Source organism: Phasianus colchicus, chromosome 20, assembly GCF_987193195.1.
Source record: "Phasianus colchicus chromosome 20, bPhaCol1.hap1.1, whole genome shotgun sequence".
NCBI classification, from domain to species: Eukaryota; Metazoa; Chordata; class Aves; order Galliformes; family Phasianidae; genus Phasianus; species Phasianus colchicus.
This window is the reverse complement of record NC_143455.1, coordinates 8,031,822-8,057,696: the sequence shown is the minus strand read 5'-3', so window position 1 is coordinate 8,057,696 and position 25,875 is coordinate 8,031,822. Positions and strand designations below refer to the sequence as shown.

At 48.1% G+C, this 25,875-nt stretch overlaps 2 protein-coding genes across 3 annotated transcripts in view; both read right to left on the bottom strand.

The window, feature by feature from the left end:
* Positions 1-524: 524 nt before the first annotated feature.
* Positions 525-12,038, bottom strand: CACNG5 (calcium voltage-gated channel auxiliary subunit gamma 5). Its single transcript, XM_031598600.2, has 6 exons — positions 11,920-12,038; positions 3,963-4,223; positions 3,075-3,161; positions 2,573-2,713; positions 2,255-2,400; positions 525-1,988 (listed from the first exon to the last, which is right to left on the bottom strand). Exons 2-6 carry the CDS (start codon positions 4,168-4,170, stop codon positions 1,731-1,733), a joined length of 840 nt encoding a protein of 279 aa, XP_031454460.2. The 5' UTR covers positions 4,171-4,223; positions 11,920-12,038; the 3' UTR covers positions 525-1,730.
* A 7,383-nt stretch (positions 12,039-19,421) lies between these two features.
* The window catches only part of PRKCA (protein kinase C alpha), a 112,614-nt gene continuing 106,160 nt past the window's right edge, over positions 19,422-25,875 (bottom strand). For both annotated transcript variants that reach the window (XM_090122069.1, XM_031598829.2), the window contains 2 exons: positions 25,217-25,357; positions 19,422-21,883 (listed from right to left, as the gene is read on the bottom strand). In XM_090122069.1, coding sequence (XP_089978195.1) covers positions 21,719-21,883; positions 25,217-25,357 — 306 coding nt within the window. In that variant the 3' untranslated portion in view covers positions 19,422-21,718. The remainder of the gene's footprint in view (positions 21,884-25,216; positions 25,358-25,875) is intronic.

Below are 25,875 nucleotides of genomic sequence, written 5' to 3'. Positions count from 1 at the left end.
ATTATTTGAGGTACGCTTGCAGCAAGGTCCACAGGATAGGTGGCAGCATCAATGCAGACAGCAGTGGCTGCTCAAAACTCGCAACTAATTTTAGAGTAGCTTATAAGTAATGATAAAGCATTGGAACTTTCATTATGCAGCAATGACAGCAGAGCAGCAAGGTTTCAGGCTGCAGCATGTGATAATTTGCTCAAACGCAACACCTATAAGCACAGAAATAAAGGAAGAAGCTGCTTACCCTTAGGAGGCCTCAAGTAGGCAGAGATCTCCAACAAGATCCCCTTACCTCCACTGCCAACCCTTAAATGAGGTCTGGGAAGGGGAGGATCCACCCCTTCTAATCACTCAGGTTCATTGCATGCACCTGAGCTCCCCTGGGTTGGCCCTGCCTTCCCACCAGGTGCTCCATCACTGCTTCAGGCCATGACTCAGCATTTCTGCTACATCTAATATGCTACAAATGAGGTCAAATATACATATATTTTAGTTTTAATTACAGTAAGATGAAACAAGCTCAAATATACCAAGAGTCCTTGGAGGGTTTTGTTTTGCAGAACAGAAATTCCAGAAAGGTTCAAAATAAAAATCAGAACTGAAGTTTCAGGAAGTTCCTTTGGAAAGGCAGTGAGCCCACAGCCAGTATGGCACGCTCAGTTTGGTGGATGCTCTCAACCTGACAGCAGTCATTCTCCTAGGACCAAAGTGCATCATATGACAACTTAAAATGTATAACCTCGAAACAAGTCTCATACATGCACATAAAAAGCAGCTAAAATTCCATTTTTTCTGTCAAATTAAAACAAAGATCAACTACTTTCCTATGGTGTGTGGGTGCTATTAGTTTCAACTATGCCACTTCACACCTTTCACTGAAATAACTTCCATTTCAGGTAGGGCCTTGCCCAGATGGACATGATTTCCCTAAATTTTGTGCCTAGCATTTCCCACGGGAAGGTTTTAGGTATCTTCCACTTGATGCTGCACTGAAATCCTCCCAGCTGCTCTTCAGACCCTGTCACTGGGATGGCGAAGGGAAGGCAATGCCTGAGCACCTGTGGCTGCAGTGCCTCCAGGATGGGGACGTGACATTGGCCACAGAGAAGTGCCAACCTGCTGGCATCTGAGCCTGCTGAGGTATAGTCGAGAAAGATGGCTATTTCCCATTGCAGCCTTGTCAGAAGTGATATCCAGCAATGAGAGGTATTGACCAGCAAATATCCATTCAAGACAAATTTCTTATTTTTCTAATAATGACTATTTCTTGGAAATTTACACAAACCCTTTACACTTTCTCAGGCCAGTGAGTTTACAGTTAATGACAGCCAAATACACAAATTTCTGCAGCCTACCTAAACCAAAAAGAAAGAATAATTGTTTATCCGTAGTTCTACTCTATTTTCTTTTTCTGCTCTTGAGTCAAGCCTTGGCTTTCTTCCTCAGGCAGAACTGCTGTTAGCTCAGCACGAAGACCTGAAGGAAGAAGGCTTTGGACAGATTTCAGTTACGTAGAGAAATATAAATAAATAAAAAAACAAACCAAACCCAACCCAACAACGAAGAAAGAAAAATTATTCCAATTCCCTAAGTTACATTATTGGTTATATAACCAATCTCTGTGGTTATGCTCCTAGAAACAGACAATTGCCCTGAAACAGAGGCCTAAAAACGATGAGCGGAGTGAGGATGGTGACCACCAGCCGCTGGGACCACGAGGTGGGTGGTGGTGACACTCAGCACGGGGATGAGGACATCTGGTCGTAATCGGGGCACTTGAGCAGAGCCGGGTAGCTGCTGTTCATCTGCAGGGATGCCTCACTGGAGATGTCTGATGGGCTGCGGCCCCGCGCCCATGCATCTGGGTGCAGGAATTGCCCCGAGTAGTCAGAGCAGTTGCTCAGACGGGGACGGTAGAAGCCGGGGTGAGGTCGGTAAATGTCCTCAGCGGTGTATCGCTTCATGAACAGGTACACAGACATCACCCCAGCGCTCTGTAGGGGAGAGAAGAAAGATGAATGGCTTTCTTTGCCCTGCTGATGGCTTGCAAGAGCATAAAGGAAAGACACTTCCCTGCCCTGCGGTGAAGCCCAGGGCAGCCCAAACCCATCTCCTGCTTCTCCACGTGCACACTCCACATCAAATCATGAGTGACTGCCCTTATAGCCCTGTTTTTCTCCCAGCCTCAATGCCCATGCCAATGCTCAGTGGCTAAGAATAGACAGAACTCTTTACAGGGATGTCTCAGAGCTGCCAGTACCTCTGTGAGAAGGAATGAGATGGCAGAGAATGCAAATGACCAGCCGTATTTGTAATTGAAGAATGTCTCCGAGTCCTTGGTCCTATTGAGCATCTCATCATTAATGCTGGATATGTAGAGGACCAGCCCCACCACCAGGGACAGACCTGGGAGAACCGAGGAGGAAGAGAGTGAGAAACATGTTGGGGTTGAAGCTAGTGAAGCAGCACCTGCCTTTATGAGCAGAGTGGCAGGTGAAACTCTGGAACTGTGAAATTGTGCTTGAAATAACCGGGAAAGGAGGACTACCAAGGGAAAACCTTGCCCAGCAGGACTCACCTGACAGGATGAAGAATATCCCCGACACGAAGGCGAGGATGGTCCTGTGTGGCCGCACGTGACCAATGTTGCTCAGGATGAAGCCGATGAACATGAAGAAGAGGCTGACCAGAGGGAAGGGGGTGGCAGAGCGGATCATCTCTGGTGGGACAGGAGCAGAGGAAAACGGGGACAGATCAGCACCCTACGTCCTGCCCACGCTGCATGAGCCCCTGGCACAGGTTCCTCTCTCCAGTGTGTCTTTGCTAATGAGCTGAGTGAAGCACCTATTAGAATTTGCATTTTTGGGAGTTATCATGTGAAGTGTTACCCAGAAAAAAAAAAACCCAAACATTGGAACCTGCATTTTTTCACATGGAAATTGTTGATGCATCCCTGCTTGGAGCACCAGGAGCAGGCAACCAGGAGCTTGTACAACAAGGGCACAAAGGGGTTTATTGGGGTGGTCTCTAAGGGCCATTTGGTGCCTTGCAGCTTGCAAGTTCCCCACCAAGTCACTTACTCAGGACGTTGACTGTGGATTCAGATGTCAGCTGGATGTTCATGGGCATAACGTATTCTATAGTGAAGCACCGGCCACGTTCCTCACCTGCAGCAAAGAGAGACAGAGCCAGGCCTGCAGCGTGCCCATCTATTTGGTTTTAGTGGGGAATGAAGTGACTTTCAAATTAATGTCATTGCATGGAGGAAAACAGCCATGCTGTTTAGTGCTGCTTGCATCTTCGTGTTTGTGTTTGGTGCTGAAGAAATCCACTGATTGCTACTGTCGCCCTGAGAGAGCAGCTGCCCAGCTTTCAGGTGTCACTGCTAAAGGAGTGACAGCAGGACGTGACCCCCAGGTGCCAGCACTTGCTCAGGAAAGCATCGGCTGAGTCAATCCCATATGTGTGTGTGGGCACTCCAAACAGAATGGTGCAAAAATCCCCACGGTCACAGTGCTTCCATGTGTAAGCTTGGGGTGAATTTGTTCTGGGAGTTCCAAACTTCACCCTGGGTTCTGGGATTTCCTTAGACCTCAAAACACGATCCTAAGGGCAGAGGGTTTGGGGTCACCTGGGAGCACACACTGGAGGCCCCTCCCTCCTCTCAGTTCTGGATCTGTGCATCCAACTCCCATTCACTTTGGCTTTGTCTGACCCACATCACTTTGCCAAAAGCAGCATGAAATGAGGGAATGTCTCAGCTGAGCCGAATCCCAATTTTGCAGGGACAAAACAGAGGGTTTGGGCAGCTGCCCAGGCACTGCAACGGGCCGAGGGGTTGTGGCAGCACAGCAAACTCTGCAGACCTACGTGCTGGGACCTTACTGGAGTGCTTACCAGGCGCTGTACCTGACTTTGGAAGCAAAATAGCACAACAGGAGGGGGACACGATGAGGAGGAGGCCGTACCTGCCAGGAAGCAGACCCTCCAGAGCCCTGCGTGTAGGGACAGCTTGATTTCAGCTGACTGGTTTTGGGGCTGGACGATGCCTTCCTCCAGGTAGAGCCAGTAGTCGGTGCTGACAGAGATGCCCAGCAGGCCGAGGCCGCAGACGGCGAACACGCTGCTGAGCAGGGTCAGCGCCTTCCTGCTGCAGGCGCTCATCCCCAAAAGCATGGGGGGATGTGTGGGCAGAGGGGCTGCAGCCGCCGGCGCCCACCGTGTCGCTTCTGTAGGGAATAGAAGTGACAAAAGCTTTGCTTTAGTGTTGGATGAGCTGATGTAAGCCATTAAAGAAAGCACGGGATGTGCTGATGGATGGGGAGTGCGAACTGCCTCCCAGCCATGGTGGGCCTACAATGGCGGTGGGTGTGCAGAGCGGCCAAGCTGGCAGCAAGCAGCTGGGTCAGGGCAGGATCCCTGCTGCTCAGCCACAGCCCATATTTCCCACCCAGATTTAGCCAAATTTCCCACCCAGATTTAGCCAAATCTCAGCACCCAAATGCTCCCATGAGTGGCAGTGAGCCATGGAGCCTCAGCATGGGAGCTGTTGAGGCTTGAAGGCACTGCAGGTCACCACCACATCCTCACCACACTGCCAGCTTTCCTCTTCTATGGTAAAAAGCCATAGGCACCAGTGTGTGAACAGAGCTGGAAGATGGGGAAACAGGACTGAAACACTTCTGGGAGACCCCCAGAGTCTTGAGAGGGAAGGAGAGAGGCTTTTGTTATTGCATACCCCCAGGGAGCAAGCAGACAAGTACATGTTGGTAGGAAGCAGATGTATTTGCACCCTCAAGTGCTGCAGCAGCTCTGACAGCCCTCTCCCATACGAAATCAAGATTTGGCTCTTCCTACGTTCACACCGAGCCGTTTCCCAGAAGGTACCGACCTACGGGAAGGGGAGAGCTGTCATTTACAGACAGCCCAAGCAAACGTTCCAGCTCATGTTCCTGCAAGCTTTCCACCTTTGCTAGAGATCTATTTTTAAGGTTTTTATCTATCTGCACCTCCCGTAGCCCAGCAGCCGTAAGGACAACCTTGCTGTCAAGGGAATGGACCCACAGAGATGAAGAAGTTGGGACAGCACTTCAGAGCTTTACGGGGTGGTAATGTGCCATGCCCCGTATCTACACAGGCCCAGTAACACAACCATGCAAAGCACACCTCCCCTGGCTCATCCCCCTTCTCCCTAACTTGGAACCCTATTTTCTAGTTGCCACATGAAAGTGAACGGTGTTTGCTACAGAATGCCTCATCCTTCTTGATATTTTGGTGCCAAAATGGTGAAAGGAGCAGGAATCTATTCTTGGCAGATGTATCATTAACAAATTACTTTTTTGTTGTTGTTATTAAGAAGCCAAAAATCAAAGTAGGGAATATGTAAAAGCCCAGATAAAGCTTCACAGAGAGAAACAGCTACGTACATGACTCCTTTGTTATCTATCAACACCAGGGATTAGGAAATATACTGAATTGGCACCATTTATAGTGGTCACTGGGGCTGATGTTAGTCAGAGGAAGGGGAATCACACCTCTCAACTGCCCCATTTCTTTTCACTCTCACACTTCAATTTCCATGTAATCATGGGTTCATCATAGTGCCACTTGCTGCTGCCTTGCCGGCAAATTAAATCAGACCTGACGAAGTGGGGCGGAGGAATGGTGCCATTCAGAACAGTGCTTCCCTGTGTCCAGTGCTGGTGGAATCAGCTGGGCTCCCAAGAGAAAGTTGTCTCAAGGACACAAAGAGGATCGATTTTCAGCAAGGATTTAGTCCCCAGTAACCTTTACAAATTGTGTTGTGCTTCATACTGCTGAAAAGCTGATGCTGTTCGGTTTCCAGCTGCGTCTGTATTTTAAATGAATATAGCCTCGGAGGTTTGCAAGAAGGAGGACCTCAGTACTGCTCCTGCTCCTTCAACCACACAGTGACCACTGGTAGTAGCCAGGTAATGCTGAAGGCAGTCTGCACTGCAATCCACAGCCCTCACAAGGAATTTTCTTTTTGTCTTGGAGCTTCAGCTTCTGATGGAAGCGTCCATGCCCCTCACTGGAACTGAGCCCTGAAAAGACTGAAGTGGGCATCGGCAGTGCTCCTAACACAGCCCACTCAGGTCCAGCAGTGACATGAGATCCTGCTCCACTGTCATAGAAAGAAAACATTGTCCTGCCCTGGGCTATGTGGATGTAGTGGGACAAGTCAACATCACCGGGGCAGGGTGAGCTGTGCCAGAGCATCCCTGCTCACGAGCTCAGTGTAACACCCTGCTCCTTGCTCACGGGGCTGAGGCATGCAGAGGAGGCAGCTATTGACCTCCTCCAGGCTAGGGCAGTGTTTCCCATCTGCTGACATTTATGGTGAGGGGAAGCACGGACAGGGTTATCAGAGATGATGAGAGAGAAGGTTTGGTTTGCAGAGGGGAGCTGGGTTCAGCACGAGCCTGTGTCTGTCGTGGAAAAGCCACTCTGCTCCCTGCTGCTGGCAAAGCAGAGCAAAGAGAGGTTAAGGCACAGCCCTGGAACAATGGGAGAGGCTGAGGAGAACAAAAGGTGGAGGAATGAAGCCTGGAAAATGGGGGATAGGAAACCCACTGAGTGCGTGAGAGAGGTACAAAGAACATCAGAGAACAGCACGAGGAGACCGTGAGCTGTGATGGAGCTGAGCTGAAAGGCAGCACACACCAAACTGCGATGAGGAAACTGGGCTATAGCTAAAAATACAGGGCCTTCAAGCAGCACGACCTGCTGCTCAGGGAGCAGTGCAGGGCAAGAACAAATGGGCCAAAGAGAGGGGTTCACTCAATGCAAACCACAGCAGGTGGTCACTGTCCTTTGGGCAGCCCTACATCACGCTGCTCCCTCTGGGTGAACCCCTAAGAGCCCAGCTTGGTCCTTTGCAACCCCAAAGCAGTAGGGAAGTGGTGGCAAAGCAGCATAGCAGTTCTCACTGAACTCACAAGGCAGCTGGTGCACTGGGATGGGTGCAGGGATGGAGCCAGGCTGCAGGTATTACAGGGAAAGAGAAATACATAAGGAAGCCTTACAGAGCTGCACTGCTGTCACAGAGAAATGTGTCGGCTCTGTTTCTGAGAAAGAAATTACATATTGGAAAAATTAAGTACAGAAATAAATCTTTCTGATGTGGAGGAGGGTTAGACTGATAGTAAGAAACAAAGCAGCCCAGCTCATGGCAGTGTGAACCAGAGCCAGTAAGCGCTCCATCCAGCAGCCATAAACCTCAGAAGGATCGATACCAGACCTGAAAGCTTCCCATGGCTGCTAACAGCACTGCCAGCACGGCGATGGCTGTCACCGCAGGATGGAAACACGAGCATCGACCGCATCGAGCACACTGGGCTCACGGGCTCTCAAGAGAGTTGTTTGGATTGCATTAAAAAACAGAAGGCTGTTAATGAGTTATTTAAACCTCGTTTAAGCCACGCCAATGACAGTCCCATCAATTTTTCGCTTGTTGGCAGATATAAAGAACACCTGAAGAATATTTAGAATTAAAAATATACAACTGGTCACCACCATCATGATGGGGTCACTCAGGATTTGTCCTTTACCTACCCATCCTGTGTGGGCCAGGAAAGGATGAGTGCAAATGAACCCACCTTCAGTTTGAGAACCAAAGGCAATGAGACAAAATGATATCCCAGGGTCAAAGGTTCAGCAGCTGAGATTTACCTCCATCTCCCAGCTCTCTGACCAGACACTTTCCCGAGCCACTGTGGCTCCGTGCCAGCTCAGTCCCACTAATGGCTTTGGATGATGCCAACAACTTCCAACAAATAAAACCATCGACCCAGTGGTCCCCCCCACCCAGCACAGCCTGTCTGTGTGCAGCCATATCCCCAAACCCTCAAGCTGAGCATTTCCTCCCTATCAGCAGCAGCACACACGTCTCTCTCCTTGGCACTTTACAGCTCTTACCTCATTTAACCCCAGCTGATAGAAGGTTTCAGTGTAGCAGCTCAGGATCTGAAGGGGAATTGCTGGAGGATCACCCTGGGTGTTGGGTGCCCCAGAGGAGGTCTGAGGCAACGGGAAAAAGATCAGCCTGAGCTTTGTGCCCCATTGCAACCCACCTGAATGGGGCACGGGGTGGGGACAAGGGGATGTGGGGACAGCAGACAGATCTTGCAACCCCACACTGCAGCTCTGATCCCACCATTTGGTGGGAGAGCAGTACATGGAACACAGTTCTCAAGAGGGAAACAGGAGAATAGGAAAGGACAGAGCTCAGAATACTGTCCATGCCCAAACACCCAACTGCTGTTCTCAAGAAACCATATATATACATACAGGGGAGCCTTCCCCTTTCATCCTCTGCACACATAAGCTGGCACCCAGTATTCCCCCTCACACTGTGTCAGTGTGCTCCCAGCCAGGAATGTGACTCAAACCTCTACAGAGAGACTCAAAGGAAGAATAAACGGGGGGGATATTTGAGGCTGCAGAGCAAATCAGCTGGGCAATTTGCTATGCACTGCATGGAGCTGTGCTTGCCCATTAACGACTGTATGCTGTAAATCACAGGTTGCAATTCATATCCTAAATAAGTCAGCAACCTGGTGATCCAGTGACCTTCTTCTGCCTTCAGCTTAGTGCTCCCCTCAGCTGCCCCTGGCCTGGCAGCAGCACAGATGAGTGATGGCAATGCAACGTCCTGCACATGGAGCTGGCTTGGCCAGCTGCTCACCCCACACCCAACAGATGGGAGGTTTGTCTAATGAAATACTGAATCTTCAGCACTTGGTTCTTGCTCACTTCCATGTGTCATTCAATACAGCCCAAAGTCCTGCAGTGGTACTGAGTATTAAAAAAAGGAGAAGAAACCTCTTCCTTGCATTTGAGAGCTTTTCAATATCTCCAGTCCCAACCACTGCTGAGTGGGGCCAGCACCCCTATTTCCTTCTTCTCCCTGTAGTGGCAAAGCATGGCAGCATGAGCTAAATTAAGCAGTGGTGGAAGGAAAAAATAGCATCATGAGCTAATTAAAGCCCTTTCTCCTCCCTGTGCTGGGATAGGTGACCCCAGTACCTGTAGATCAGGAGGAGCTTCTGTGCTGCTCCTCTCCACAGTGCCTGCAGCTGCATGGCTCCCATGGGGATTTTGTGCATGTCAAAGAGAAAAAGGAGCACGGTGGGGATGGGTTGTCAGGTGGACTTGATGATCTTAGAGGTCTTTTCCATCCTTAATGATGCCAAGATTCTAAGTTTGGCTCCTTCTTCGCATAGGGAAGGCCTTTGCTTCATGTAGCTCATTCTGTTCAATAGTGAGGTTATGTGACATTGAAGTACGTAACAAGCAGCACCTCTCCTCCACCTCTGTAATGATCAGGTGTCTTCTGCCCCGTTTTGCCTGTAAGGCGTTTTGCAGACAGCACTGTACAGCAGTTGACACAGATGACAATGACACAGAGATATCATTTTCCCCTTCAGCCATTCTTCCTTTCCCTCAGCTGCAGAGAAAGGAGCAGTTTGGTGCTGATCTATTGCCTGCCCGCTGCCCACCTCTCCTGTGCTTGAGGAGAAACACACTGCTCCCCAGCAGCAGCTCCAGCATCAGAATGATTTAGCACAACTTCCCAAATCACTCAGCTTTCTAGGTCAGGTTTGCTGTGTTGCTTTTTGCCATCTGCAGCTTCCAGGGTATCCCAGCATAGCCAAGAGAGAGGGCAGCCTTCTGCTGAACACCAGGTCAGGGCAGCTCTAAGCACCCCCAAGAGCCACCAGTCCCAAACTGCCATGGGCTGAGCTGGGAATGGCAAGAAATGCAAGCAGGGATGTGCTTGCTGAGCATCATGGCAGCGTGTGGGACGTGGCACTCACTGAGTGACTTTGTCCTGGAGACTGAGTACAAAAATGATCTGCAAGCTGTCCTGGGTCAGTGGTTGCCATCTGTTGTAGTGTTCCAATAATGCTCCTCAGTGTGGCTATAAGCACAGCTCCAGTGAGGTTTTCCACTGATGAGCGGAGACAATTCCTTTATAATACAGGAAAAGCAGCAAGCCCCATCTTCCAAAGGGACCAGACAGACCTCCCTCACCTGTAACAGCACATTTTCTGAGCCTGGCAATGCATTAGAGTGGCTCTTTGACAAATCCCATGTTCACAGTAAATATTTTACTGCAAATGTCAGAAGTTTGTGTCTGCACAGTAATACAAATGGCTGCGATTTCGATTATCGCATTTCTAGAGCACACCTAGAACCCACCCTTCCCCCCTTAATTCCAGCAAGATTAAGGCTCTCAGGTAAATTTTGGGTCTAGACTGCACCACACAGTCATTTTAAATACGTCACCCCAAAACCAGGGCTTTACATCTTCCCAGCTGCCTTATAAAGATGCTCCTGGCACCCGCAGGAGCCGCACACTTGCGCAGATCACAGCTCTCTGATAGCATTAAAGCCTCTATGGGCTCGTGCTTTATTTCCCTTTCTTATCTTCTATTCACTTCTCTCTGCATAACAGAAGCTGAAGCTGCAAATGCGGTGGGACAGACGCAGCCAGATGGGGATTCATTCGCCTCGATGAATATATTCAGCAGCTACTCTAATACAAGAAGGAGCTGGGGAAACAAGCACAGAAGCCTTCCCCCTGTGCCCTGGATGCCACGTGGAGCTGCTGCACATTGGCTGAGGTGAGGCAGCAGTGATGGGGCTGCTGGGCTCTTCTATGTCTCGTGATGATTGAAGTAGTGCCCTACAGTGAACCCAAAGGGCAGCTGAGATGGAGATGTGGGGACACTCCTGCAAAGCTCCCTGCTGGGGTCACGCCACTGGCGCCCACTGCTATCACATGAAATTCATCTAAAAATCCTCCTTTTTAACATTCCTACTGAATTTGTGCTGCTTTTGCTGTCCTCACCAAAGGTTTGCCTGCACCATTCAACCCCCCTAGAGTCCTCTGCACACATGGGGTGCATGGGGGACAGTGATGGGGACAGGTCAGACCTGCTCTCCAGACACCACCACTGCTTTGTGCACCCTGAGCACTGCCACACATCAGGGGCTGATGAAGTTCCTCATAGTGCCAAGCAATTAATCACCAGCCAAACTGCATGTCAGAACCCTCAGCTCGCTGCCGGGATGACTGAAATCCCACATTTCGTGTTCCATATCCTTTTGTAGGATATGAATAAGGAGTGTGTGGAGAAGGGAAGACAAGCTCCACGTCCCTGTGAGCTTTGTTCATATGGCAACACATGATCCAGCGTTTTTTCCCTTCTTTACTTTATTCCACTTAACGAGCAGGTCAGATTTTGTCACATAGCTGCCCACTCTGGGGGGTTAACGACCCCAGAAAGCATTGACAGCCCCTGACTTACAGTGCGTTTTATATTCCCTCGTATTTTATATTCCCTCGTATATTCGTCGTTCAGAAACGACGGGTAAAACGTGAGGATGCTCACCGCGCCCCAGGGCTCTGATCTCCTGGAGCAGAGCAGCCTCAGGCTGAGCAGCCTGGATCGGGGCGCCCCGTGTGCCGAACCCAGCCGGACCTTTCAGCCGGGGCTCCCACAGCCCGGCACCCCAGCAGCGGAGCTGGGGCGATCCCACACGACGCAGCACGGATCGCTCCGGCACAGCCCGGGGATCGGCGGCCCCGCACCCACCCCAGTGCCCGCACACAGCCGGAGCCGAGCACGGCTGAGCTCAGGGCGGTTCCCCCCGGGATCGGCTCCCACGGTGGATTTGATTCCAACGGGGTTACGGACCGTGAACGAACGTACCACCCTCAAACCCTGTGCTCCGCACTCACACGGCACTTCCCAGATCCCTCCTTCTTCCTCTCAGGCATTAAACTTTCTGGCTTTTCCGTGCATTTCGGGAAACCACACGAAGCCCCTACCGGGACCGCCTGCCCTCCACCCATCCGTACGGATACAGGAAGGTCCCCGCTGCTCCCGCACTCACCGGCCCCGCAGCGCTGCTCTCCGGCCCCGGGATGTTCCCTCCGCGCTGCGCCGGGAGAGCCCGGGAGGAGCGGGCATCACATGGCGCCGGCGGGGCCAACCCACCGCCCTCCTCCGTGCCCCTTCCCTCCCCCCTCCTTCCTCCTCCTTTTCCTCCAGCCATCCCTCCGTCCTTCCCCCCCTCCCCTTCTTCATTCACCCTCCTTCCTTCCTTAAAACTACCTTTCCTCCATCCCTCCTTTCTTCTCTCCATCCTCCCTTCTTTCCTTTCACCCCTTCTCCCTGCTCCCTTTTCTCCCTCTTCTTTCACCTTTTTCCTTGACTCCCTCTACTCACCCTTTTTTACTCCCTACCTTTTCCCCTTCTCATCCTTTCCCTCCATTCCCTCTCTCTCATCCCCTGCCCACCTGCCTGGGACCTGGCTGTGCCATCACTCACCTGGAAGCTGGGAAGGGAAAATCTGTCCGCAGCCACCGGAGTCAAACAAGCACAGGTCTGAGGACACGCAGCCAACAGGGAGGATTGGAGGGCACAAAGCCAGCACATTGGAGAAAGCCAGCTTGGCAGGAACAAGACCAAGGTGGAGAAAGCCAGGGCTAAAGGAGAAAGGGACAAAGGGGCACATGCTGCAGACCCTGGAAAGCACAGCCAGGCTGAGTGATTCAGCCAAAACACACAGAAAATGAGTCCAGAGCCAGGAATGAGGACATGGCTCTGTCAGGGTGCCCAGCAATGGGACACCACCTTGGACACAGCAGGAAGGGCACAAAGCTCGTGTTGTGCAGGTGGCTCCTGCTGGGTGAGGGCAGCTCTTTGCTGTCCCTCCAGTGCTCCACAGGGCAACGTGGCACAGAACTGCCTCTGTGCAGGGCTCTGAGGGCATTTGTCCCCTGGCTGTCCCGGCCAGACAGCAGTGACACGGGGCACAACTACCTGGGATGGCTGCAAAGAAGGTACCTCTGAGGTCTCCCAGCAGAAAAATAACAAAAGCAATTTGTTAATTACAAGTCTAATAAATTCAGTCTCTAAGAAATACTAGGTCACGCTTTCTGCGCACGCATTGTCCCAGCTGTACTTCCCCACTCCTCAGTGCTGGGCTATAGCATGGCACATCTCCATCCAACACGTCCCCAGCCAGCAAAGCACCAACAGCTCGAATGAAATAATTCAAAATAAAGTGAGATATGAGGTGCAGAGGAGGTGTTGGCTGGATAGCTCATCTGAAATCAATGGAGCCGCACGCTCCGGCTTGTTGAGCTCTGTTTTGATTTACAGCAGTAATAAAAGCTGATGCAGGTGTCTAAGTTTTGATTTTTCCAGCCAGAATGTGGCAATGCATAACACAGCCAACACCTTTCAAACAACAAATCCAAACCCATTTTCTCCAGAATAGAACTGCTGTGTGATCTGCTTGGGCACTGGGCAGGGTTGTTTGAATACAACAGGAAAAAGGCTGCAGTGCAAGCAGCCAGTGACATAATTAACCAGCACAGTGTAAGAGGCCCCCAGCAGCCATGCATATAATCAATTAGAAATACACATTTTGGGCCTCAGTCTCTTTTTTTTCCCACCCCCCTCTGCTTCCATGCAGATGTACTTAGGCTAAAGCACTCAGATGGATTTTCCACTGCTGCTCATCTCACCATGTGAGCCAGGACCAGGTGTGAGAGGCACCCAAAGCAGCACAGCAGAGCTCCCCTACCTGCTCAGCAGCACTTCCCCATGCAGGTGTCTCCAATGACTGTAAAAAGCAGTGAGGACCAGGAGAAAACCCCTTCTGCAGCAGCAGGCCCAGGCACCTTGCATTTCAGCATCCCTAAAACAATTCTCTTTGTCCTCTCCACTGTTTCCCTGCTTTAATTCAATTCCCTCCTTACCCCTGTGCTCCTGTCCAGGAGAGCTCAGAGTTTATTGGAGTTCATTGTGCAACCCTGTAAGTGGGAGGAGGCAGGTGGGATCTGGCACAGCAGGTGATGGTGTAACCAAAATCCTGCACACAGCTGGCTCTGATCCTTTCATTTATGCACTGAATGAGGACCCTTTCTGCAGAAGAAAATGAGGGTTGCTGCTACACCTGTCCTTACACCAGAAGAGAAAGCCCTGGGTGGGTGCAAAGCTGTATTTTGTGGTCACTTCTTCTGGCTTGGCAGTATTGGTCCTAGACAGCTCCCGTCTCCTTTTGGCTCTTAGTGCTGAACTGCTGCAGCGATGTCCTCAGGGAACCTTTCTGACAGTCGTTTCCTTTCTAGCAGAGATAACAACAAAGGAGACAGGACATCATCCAGCAAATGGTCCCAACATCCTGCCTGACACTGAAGGGCCACAGAATGATGGGGACCCTCTGGCTTCTCTCTGCTCCCTCCAATTTGCTGAATTACTCAGCTCTGCTCTGCAGGAGGATAAGGAGTCCCAGGAGCTGCCCTGTCACACTGTGACACCTGGTATGCTGATGGGCAGCAGCCACCACCCAGGGGTGTCAGCAGCATTTTGGGTGCAGGAAGGAAAAAGCTGTACCAGCCCCAAATTCCAGCTTGTGCCCGAGGAAAGAAGGCTGGTAGATGCAGAGACCAGGCACTCCAGCTCCCCAAGTTGCTCACAGCAGCTGAGAAATACTCAAAATGGAGGCTGCTGAAATGCTCCCCTGTGAGATTTGGGAAAATGCACAGCACCAAAGGATGTTGGCAGCTGCCTGGTCCCTGTTGGGTGGAGGGTTCCTGCATGCTGCTCACACTGCAGTAAATTCAAGGTATCAGCTCTGACACAGCCCTGAGCTCAGCCCACAGTGTTGGAGCTGCAGGGGGAGAAGCACATGAAGAGGTGAGGCTCTATTTTTAGCTCCGCACCCACACACTGTGAGAAAGCTTAAAAATAGATATAGATTAAAAAGAAAAAAAAAAAAAGCAGAGCCTTTGGGAGACAGCCTCCCAAGGGGCTCTGACTCATGGGGTAACAGGCGCACGTGCCAATGGAAGTTACACTCTTTATTTAAAATAAAACGCCCTCTGTAATCCTATGGGCCTCATTTGAGCTGATGAGAGCTGAGGTGGTGCATCTTCCAGCTCCATGTGGCCCTGGGAGGGGATGTGAAGGGCCCTGCAGAGGTTGTGGTGTGGGAAGTGGTTTAGAGGGCACTCATTAAAGCCTCAGTGCATTTGTATGAAGGGTAATAGTGTGATTTGTATCGTGCTGGGATTTGTTACTGATCTTTTAATGATGTTAGGGTCAAGCAGGCACAAGAGCATTGAATGAGGTATCCCAGAAGGACCAGGAGCTGAGCCAAGCTCTCATCACTGTCCTGAGCATTTTCCTCCCTTCTGGCAGCTTTCACCATAGAACCACAGAGTGGTGGGGTTGAGAGGAGCCTCACAGTTTGCCTGGATCCATCCCCACCATGGGTTGGCTTCCCCCCCCCCCCTCAACTCAGGCTGCCCCGGGCCCCTCCATGGCCTCGGGCACCTCCAGGGATGGGCACCCACAGCTCTATGCAGTGCCATGGCCCCTCTGCCCACTGAGGGAATAATCTCCCTCTTCACACCTGACCTGAATCTCCCTCTGGCAATCAGGGGGTGATGCCATCCCCAGGGCAGTGAATGCAGCAAACCCCTTTGGAAGGAGGCAGCACTGATTCATTTCCCATCAGATCTGCCTTGTTTCATTCTCTCCTTTGGGAAAAACACCCTAAAGAAAGCCACGTGGCCAGCTCTGAGGGTGCAGATCACCTCTCTCTGCCCTTGGTCAGATCCCTGCCACTCTTTGGGAAGGTGACAGGCACCTGGTGCCATCGGGGAAAGCATCTGGCCACATCCCTCCTGAGCCCCTCCTTGGTTCATCTCCACAGAGCTGACTATGGATTTCTCCAGCACAGCAGCAATGATGCCTCTGAAGAGCCAGGTGGGATTCTAATTACCCTGCAGTAATTAATGCAACCATCACTTTAGCTACCCTAGCAGTTTGCAGAGAGGTGGTTCTATTTCCTACATACGTACCAGCAAAAATCCTCTGGGCTGGTGAAGCCAAGCACCCACAGCCCCATTGGAATGGCTGGGGATGGGATGGATGTGGGCACACCCTGTGGTGCCCCCAGCTCTGGGCTGCGTGCAGCAGGGAGCACCAAGGCTGGGAGGAGAGGTTGGCATTGGCTGCAGAGAAGTGGTGTGCATCAGATGGAGCTGAGCAGTGGGTGGCAGCCTGGAAATGCTGTTTCCACCAAAAATAAAATAAAATAAAATGAATGGATTTCATGCATTCCTTTGGGCAAAGTCAGCCAGATTTTTCTGCAAATTAAACTAACTCAATTACTGAGTTAGCACAAGATGCAATATGTCTGAGAGCCAGCAGAGAAAGAATGTGTCCGCATTTGTACATGGCTTCCAAATCTTGAAAATAAAATGACATCAGCCCCAACAGGGGGAGCATCAGGCTGGGGTGCAGGAAACCCATGAGCTGCACTTCCACCCCTAACTCCCTTTGTCGTAACAGCAGCACTTGCACCAGATTGCAGGCTGTCTGTACACACACCCCTTTTCCCCCATTTAAGCCTCTTGTTCTCTTGATTTATTAACAGGAATTTAACAAGGGCTCAGCTTGGCATTCTGTGCACGAGGGTTTCAGTCCAGTAGGATCCTGCTTTGGATCCCAGTGAGGCCCACGGCTGATGGCAGCATGGAGCATCCACACCAGAGCATCTGCACAGCACGTTTGGAAATGAATTCCCATCAAAGCAGAGCAAACTCTTGCAACATAAAGCAGAGCAAACTCTTGCAACATAATGATCAGTATTTTTATTTGCACACATTTGCTTTGAAACTACAATTCATATTTAACAAAAGTGTTTCATGCAAACAAAGACTGAAGATCTTGAGGAATAAGGAAAAAAAAAAAAAAAAAAAAAAGATGCTATAATTTATACACCAGTTTTGCCCACTACACTTCCAATGTGGTTTCTCTGATTTTTAGAAAGGTCAGTGGCACCTCCCAGTTTCCTGGTAGCATCTTGCAGAAAAACAAATGATGAGAAAATAAATAATGTTCTCCTCTTTATAAATACAAGCTTTGGGTATTAAAATAACATCCAAAAATATGAATGAGCTCAAGGTAGCATGGCTCCTTGTTTAAATAAAGGATAGCGTTGAAACAACATGCAATCATTTCAAACGTTTCAGGTGTGTTCTGCATCACTGTGCAAAATCAAACACGAGTTGGGATCGCCCCAAATGTGTTCAGAAGAGATGGCACGCTTCACGTTGTTGAAATTATTTTTCTTACATTCATTTTAATAACACGTGAGAGAGCTGATGAAGGACTCTGTGGGCTTCTGTGTGAGGGCTGGGGCTGTGCTGGGCAGGGTGGGAGCTGTGGGGCTGTGGGAGCAATGCTGGGACTGGGAGCAGGATGGGATCCAGTGAAGCTGTGGAGCACTGGTTGGGCTCTGGGCACTGTGGGCTTCCCCTGCTGCCTTGCTCCAAGACAGCAGCACTCCCTGGAAAGACCAAAACACTGCATCACTGCCACCAACAGCTTTGCTTCCCTGTGACTGGGAGGAATACAGCTGTACCGCTTCCAATAATTGATGGGAAAAGGTTTATAAATCACAGAGACCTCATTTCCCTCTCTGTTAAGATGTTCCTGCCACCAACACTTCTGGCTTTTAAATTTGGACTGCGGCGTCACGCGGAAGCAACAGAAAAGCATGAGGATACACGACACAGGGATACACTAAAATCTCACTGGAATAAAACTGTCTCAGATGGAGCAGCTGTGTAACAAATATCACTCCTCCTCCAGCAGGAGTCAGTACAAACGTTATTAGAAAAGAGCTGTGCTAATGGTATTTACCCATAGGGAATCATATCCTACAGCTGTCAGTTCTGCTAAGACCTCAAGTGACATGGAATCATCACATTGCACATAGAAATCTCAGTGTTTGGAAAGGAGAGAGCTGCACCTCCTCCCTCGCCCCTCAGCAAAGGCTGCACTCCGCAGTCTGGAAGAAACGTATCACATCTGTTTGTGTTCTCCTTCGAATGGTTTCAGTAGAATTACTGAAGTCATACAAAAAAAGTAGAAACACCCCATGGTATAACCAGTGATACCACACGAGTCGAATATGCCGATACAATAGTAAAAACTATAATAATACTTACACAACTCTTTCCAGGTTAAAAGTGCATTAGAAACATGAACTGAGAAGTCCTCAGACCCTTGCAGGGCAATATTATTACCCCTGTTTGACAGAGGAGTAACTGAGGCAGGGACAGCAGTAGCCCAGGGCCTCAGCCTCTCTGTTGTGACTCTCTGGGGAGCAGAAGGGCTGTAGTGCACGATGGCTCCTTGTTGTAAGGCTGCTGATCACCAATTGCTGCTGGCATGGCCACTGGTTGATATGAAGTGATGTTTATGGAGTCAGTTCTTATTCAAGTCTTCCACTCAACGACTACATGTAAGCATGGGGAGCTGCAGCTCAGCTGCTCTTGTACTACACTGCAGCTCAGTGCCTGCCTAGCACACAGCAAACACCCTGGAGCTGCAAAGAGATGGAACCTAAATGCACAATAATGCTAATGATGACAAGAACTCAAAGTCACCAAGAACTCAAAGTCACCTCAAATGTTTCCATCACATCCTTCATGGGAATGGCCTCGCTCCATTAGAAGGGAAGGACTGGAGTGCTTTTGTTATTGAGTATGAGGGAAAGAAAGGCAGTCCTAACGCCTCGGTTGACAAATGCTCTCTAGGAAGCCACGTCTTGTGAGAAACATTTTATAAATAACACCCGCATTAAAAAACATGGGAAAGCACTTGCTGGATATTTAATGTTTTATGAGGAACAGCCACAAAGCGAGCAGCTCCGTTCAGAGGCTGGACCGGCTCCTTACTGCCAGTGAGAGCATCATGTCACTGCTCTGCCAGCAGCAACCACTTCCAGATGGACATCCCAGCACAGCTCCTCGCGAGAAACAACAGAATTATTCAGGAACATCTCTTGATTTTCTCTTCTGCCTCTTTCTGGGCTGGGGAGCTGCACCACGTGCTGCTTTTCTTGCTCCACATACCCATGCTTTGCTCTGTCTCCTCGTATTTTCCTTTTCATAGAACCATAGAATCATAGAACCATAGAATCCTTTAGAATCTAAAGGAAGGGACCTTTAGAGGACATCTAGTCCTCATTTCAGAAGTCCCTCTTTCACATTCCCAAAACACCTGCTGCCTGCTCCTAGCAGGCTTAAACACTGAGAGCTCCCTTATTTCCTCAACATCTGACCTCCACAATCTGCTCAATCTATTATCTTCTACAGCATGACACCCAGACATCCCCAAACTATGGCAGGCTAGTAATAATCAGAAAAACAGAAATAGTCGTGAATGCTGCACTAGTCCACATGCTTTATGGCAAACAACATACCATAACCTTCAGGTATATAATACACAAAGAGGAAAACGAATGCCCAGACTTGGCTGATGACATATTTGCCACTGGATAGTTGAAAAATTGTACTCCTAAAATATGTTAGAATGTTTGAGTTCTGTTTATTTAGGCAACAACCTGGGCAGCTGTTCGTTGGGGGATGCCATGTGTCAGCGCTGGGTCCATCCACCATGAGCTGAGCCCTCCCTGGGGATGCTCCAACCTTAGAGCTGTGACCACGAAGGGAGCAGGGCTGGTCACACAACTGGAGTGCTGCAAATCCCAGGCGCCAAAGGACGGCTTTGGAAGGCATACGTGGTGCAGGAGCACCGCTTCTGATCACATCCAACCACGGTTTGCTCACAAACTGTCCCATGAGCCACAGGGTCACTCCTGCACATCATCGCCATCCGATCTGCAGGACTGGATCTTTTCTGGCAGAATCTTTGGCACAGGCTCAATGTTTTATTGTAATAAAAGATGATTAGAAAGTAGATTCCTCCCCCCCTCCCACTCCCACCCTCCGGTTACATATTCTAGTATAAATGTAAGTCTTTTATGGCAAATATCTGACTTTTTGAATATGTTTACATGCTGGAAAAACTGTATTCAGTCTGCATGCAGCAACAGAGACATCATGCTTCTGGCATCGTCATGCACATCTGACAGACAAAGAGTGCCTATGGCTGCTACCACTGACAAGGCAGAAGGGGAAAAAAGGAAAACGTACCACCTACTATTTTACATGCTGTAACAAAACCAAAGAAAGCACAAAAATATTTACTGATATTTGAATTAAGATCTTCTGGTAAGTTGTTAAGAGGAAATATCAAAATTTGTATCTAAGTGAGATAGGAGAGGAGAAGATTGCATTAATTACAGTGTTCATCATTGCAAATAAAATCTATTTCCTTCCCTGTAAGTAATCAGCAGACATGAAATGAAAGCCTAATTAAACTTGTATAAAACCTGCAGGTAGCAGTTATTGTTTAAAAGTAGATCTACATTTAAAAAAACAGATGATACCCTAAGTCATCAACAATATCCAAAAACTAGAAAAAAACAACCCAAAACAACAGCAAGAAAACATTTAGCTAAACCTAAATGATGTTGTTCAGAACAAGTACTTCCACAAATAAAGCACAATTTGTTTTATAAAACTTTTATAATACTCTGTATGCTTGATATGATTATGTCAATATAGAACTGCTTATTATTAACTCTTATTATTAAGAGTTATTACTAAACATGCAAAATTCATTGCATGAAGCATATGTAAAATGTATTAAATTCCATTCTATCAATAAAACAAGCTTTAGGTGCTTCTTCCAAGCTTGATTATTGTACAGCCCCAAGTTTTCTGAGTTAAAATCGATTATTGTAGAACTAAATCTCAATTAATTTTCATGAGTTGTTCTGGACAAATCAGGAAGTCACCTGGGACTGCGTTTTTGTTAATTTAGCATACAATACTTCCTTCAGTTTACTGCCCTATAATGCAGACTACAAACACACGCACGTAAATAAGATGTAAGGGATTACAGTTCTGTTTTACATTCCAGGTTAACAAACTTCATAGTAAAACATCGGTGTTAGTAGAACCAGTCAACAGTGAGCTTGAGGAGTGGCGTAAATGAAATCAACTGAACAAACAATGGCACCCTGGATCACAGAATAATCTCACGGAGATTAAAATTCACAAAAATATTATTAAAATTATTACTATTATTATTATTAAAGACAAAACTTCACCCTCGAGTTTATCACATGCTACTTAGCAAAGATCTAGAGATCTGGCCACTGCTGGAGCGTGTTTAAATTCAGCGTTGCTTACAGGATTGGTTCACCAAGCTTTGGGCTCTCATTGGATTTCATCCCCCCCCCACCCTCCCACTCCCAACTCGTATTTATTTGCCAGGTTTTGGTAACAACTGCTTTCCACCACGTTCTGCAATGCCTCTCCTCCCCGGCGCTCTCCATTCCCATGCGCTGCTCGCCCCATGGCGCCCATAGGAGCTGGGAGCTCTGGTCCCCTGCAAGGACTGAGTACTGGAGGTGCTTCTCAGGTCGGGTCTTGGATTATTTGTAACAGCGGCAGAGTGAAAAACGGAGCAAAAGGACAGTGGGGAGCTACAAAACTATAGAATGTACCAAAAACAGGGAACTTCAGACGAGTCAGTGGAGACTTCTAGTAGGAGAAACGGGCACCGTACGCTAATTTCTCTCTCATTAAGACGTTTCGGTTGCAAAGCCAAAATCCTCACTAAGTGGCCTTTCCCCCCATCTTACACTTTTTAACCCTATAATTTTCAGGCCCAAATGGAATCAAGGCAAAAACCTAAAAATTTTAGGGTTAAGAACCGTTCACTGTGGGATTTGTTCCTGTTCTGCTGTTTCATGCTACATTTTCTAGGAGGGGATGTACAAACTGGGGATTGACATAGGAGAACCCTTCAAAATCGGATTGATCTATGTTAGCAATGACCAGCTGGTCTGGAGGGGTTAACACCGGCTGTCCTCGTGTGAAGAATTTATCGAAGTTTTCAGCACCTTTGCCACACTGCAAGAAAACAAAAAAAAGAAAATAAAGGACTGAAAAGATCAGCAATACATCAGCAGTTCTGGCCGTCTGCAGATTTCTCAGGACGAATGCAAGTCTTACAAGTAATTAAGATAACATTTTCAGATATTTGAACCATAACAATCCCAAGCAAATAGAGAAGCTTTAATTGATGAGTTGTGGTGAAAAGCACCATGAGATGGCAAGTTAAAGAAGCTTAAATATAGAGACAGGTTTTACTAAAGGAAATACGGTTGTAACATTTGGGAAATTATGAACAGATTTGCATACACATATAGATCCATTTGCATGCACGTGAGTGTGTTTGTGTATAATCATTACTACAAAATTATACCACATTATAATGCAGCTGTCTATTATTAGATCAGGAACATGCTTGGTTCCAGAAGGTATTTATTCCAAATCACACTTCAGTCCCACTCTGTGAAGCAGAAATGAAATGAGGCACTGCAGAGTACTGAAATCCTGGGCAGCCTCACAGGGAACAACGTGGGAACTGCAAGCACAACCAGAGAGCCCTCAAAGTATGGAGCAGAGACACGGAGGCAGACCTGGCTCTCTTCAGACAGCAGTAAGCACAGAAAAGGAACCGAACTGCTTAGCAGCACCTGAAGAACACTGCACAGTGAATTAAAAGGTAGGAACTGGGACCCAACTGCCCTCACCAGTGCTCCTCAGCACAAGACAGTCCATGTGATTCTGTATGTCTCAGTGCTGGATGCACACTGCAGAGATGTACAGGAACAGCAAGTATTCGATCCTCGCCTTCCAAACTTCCCCCTGGTTTAGCCCCCAGAAGCAGTAATGACAATCAGCTCCATGAAATGAAATGGGAGATATTTTTCTTTCCAAACATCTGCAGGAGCTAACAGACCAAACTAGCAGCAAACTGCTGCCTGCCTAGGAATGGAAGTGGGGCAGGGAGTGCACCCTGGGAACAGGCCCACGTTGCAAAATGTGCTATCACAGGTTTCTTTCTTTTTTTGTCTGAGAGAAGAGACTTGTGAAGCCCAACTGAGAAGCGTGGTTATATACAGCTCCACACTGAGTGCTCTTCATTCAGAACAGAAAACAAAAGAAATCAAGTTTGCTGAAAAGGGGAGTTTGGAGTGGTGTGGAAACAGTTGAGAGGCAGGAGAGTAAAATTAGCAGCAAATGAAAAAGGGAGAAGTTGAAAGCAGAACAAAATGAGTTTGGGTGCAAGAAAGACTGCTCATCTGGGGATAAACAGACAGCAATTCTGCACAGAGGTCCAAAGGCAAATCATAAATCTGTTTATTTCAAATCCAGCTACTATAAGAGCTCCTCAAAGAGTAGATGTGTGATACACGCAGTGAATACTTCTTCCCATTGTCCCTGACCCCTTCCTCCCTACCCTTAAGCAGAGCTGCACTATCATTTATTTCTGTTACTGAATATATCTGCATTGGGATTTGGAGGATAGCACTGCATTAAACCATTATCTTCTGACTTAAAGGGTAACTTTAAAAGGACAGAAGATGACTTGTACAATATGCCAATATAAAACATTGATTTTTCTGAACTAACTTAACATGAATATAGGTGCACATTTATAGGAGGAACAAACTGGAGGGGAGCCATTAGGGGAATTCAAGGGCGAGACATGTAGCTCATAACCTATCTTGAAAACAGCTCAGTTAGTTTCCTAATTACTTACAACACACCTGGCACACAGACTTGGTCATGCCAGCCGGTCTGAGCTACAGAGAACTTCTGCTGCCCCAGGCACAAGTTGTTTTATATCTCAGATGAGAAATACATGCTGAGGTACTGGACCAGAGGGATGCCAAACAGGCATTTGTTCAACCTTGGAAGAGTGAAAGCAGAGGGACAGCTGAACAGGTTAAAGGTTAATGGCAGACTGCTTTTCTACTGAATATCCTGGCTAATGCCTTTTGGTCCAGAGAGTGGACAAGAGCTGAACTTTTACAAGGGGAAAACTGTTTTTTTTTTTTTAAAGGCAGAGCAACCAATTCAGAGCAGGGATGTTTTCACAGGAAAGACTTTTTTTTTTCTTTATAGATGGAGATGTCTGATGCTTCTACAAAATTATGCTCTATTTTCCCTTTTTCCCCAAGAAATGGAATTTAAACCAGATCTTGAAACCAAAGTCTGACTGAGAATAAGAGACCACCAGAACTCTTACAAACATGAGAAAATCTCTTTCCTGCCAAGCAATGACCCTACGCCTAAGAGTTGTGAATTGTCAGTCTAGAAAGAAACATGTTATTTAAACCAACCAACTGCTGACCCAAAATCTGCAGCTCCATGTTGGAGTGAGAACTGTGCCTGTCTGCAAAAGCAGCAGGATTGCTCCTGCAGCAAAGTGCTTCCTAGGGAAGGTTTTCTGAAAACAAAACAAAGCCAACAAATACGTCCACATCTTAAAACAAATTAAGGTTTGAGTGTTTTGGAATCAATACAAATAGAATCAGCAATCACAATAAATGAGTTATACACAGGGTATGTAAATATTAGACTTGGATTTTAAATGGTTTTTGTCTGGGAAGATGATGTTCCATGTGAATGCTTGCCCGAATCTCCTTGGTATCTTTCAATAGCTGCCTGTATAAACAAAACGGGTCATGATAACCACAGAGAAAGATAACAGCTGCTCTGAACAGGAGCCAGGATCTGCCACAAAGTGTGCTCTGATGGAACCAGACCATATTTCAGGATTTCGTATCTTCATGCTGACGAGCACTCAGTTCCCAAGTTAATAAAGCTTACGGTTGTGAAGGTAGATTTGCTTTACGGTCAGCTTCAATTTTGACTCAAAAAGGACATAATGAAAACCTTACATAAAATGTTTGTAAAGAAGTGAAGCTCCCCCTCCGACAGACAGTTCTGGGAATGCTCTGTCAGCATCAGCAGTGCTATGCATGGTTTTTTGCTTATTTATACTTTTCCTTCCATGCAAAATCCACATCATATGGAAAGGGTGATTTCCCCTAGCACAAAACACTTCTTGGCATACAACTCCTGTCCTGGTGAGGGGGAAAAGGCATTTCTATGCAGTAAGAGAGGAATGTTCTCTGCCTCTGTTCACTAGTTTGTGGTGGCCCACTAGCACGTCTGCAATGACAAACAGATCAGAGCACAGGGCAATAATCCTGTACCTGCCATGCTATAGATCTCTGTGCATCTCAGCAGAAGTGAAAACAGTGTTAGAGAGCAAAGATTCAACAGTAAGATGTAACAATTTACAGCTGCTCCTGAAGGAATTGCAGCACAGATCCCAGCCCAGGAGTGCAGACAAGTGCTGGGGGACGCGGCCATCACCCCACTCACCACTTTGGGCTTGAAAGGTGGCTGGATCTCTCTGTTTTCCAGTTTCTCCCAGTCAATTCTCCTGAAGAAAGCGTGTTCCCTGATGTCTCTTTCACCTTCGAGGCCGCAGCCAAGGCGCTTTGCGGGATGTTTAGTCATTAGCTGCCGAGCAAGAAAACACCAAATGATTACACTGAGCACTACAATTGAACGCAAGGCAGACTTTCCCCAGACTGCAATGTTCTCGAAGATGGAAGTTGCTAATAAAATTGCTGTGGAAAGCTAAAATTCATTTTTTGAGAATAGGTTCTGTTTGGTCACAGGAGACGGCAGCCCGCGGCCAGACGCAGGGCTGTGTGGGCCTCGCCGCACCGCTCGCTCCCCAGATCCATCCTTGGTCTTTTGGTTCAGTCTTATAAATCTCCAGAACAGCTTCTGCCCTACCTCAGCAATCAATTGAACGCAATAAATCCCAGTTTGCTGGAGCTGTGGGAAGCACAGCCCTCCCTTCATTGCTCTGGGCCTGCTGAAGATGTCTCATTACAGAGCCTGCAGCTCCTTGGCACCCAGCTGACAGCATCTCATCCGCGCTTCCTCCTGCGCATCCTTAACGACATCTTGGTCAACACTACACCCAGCTGTACTGATCAAGACTTGAGGAAAAAAAACCAACACCAGCA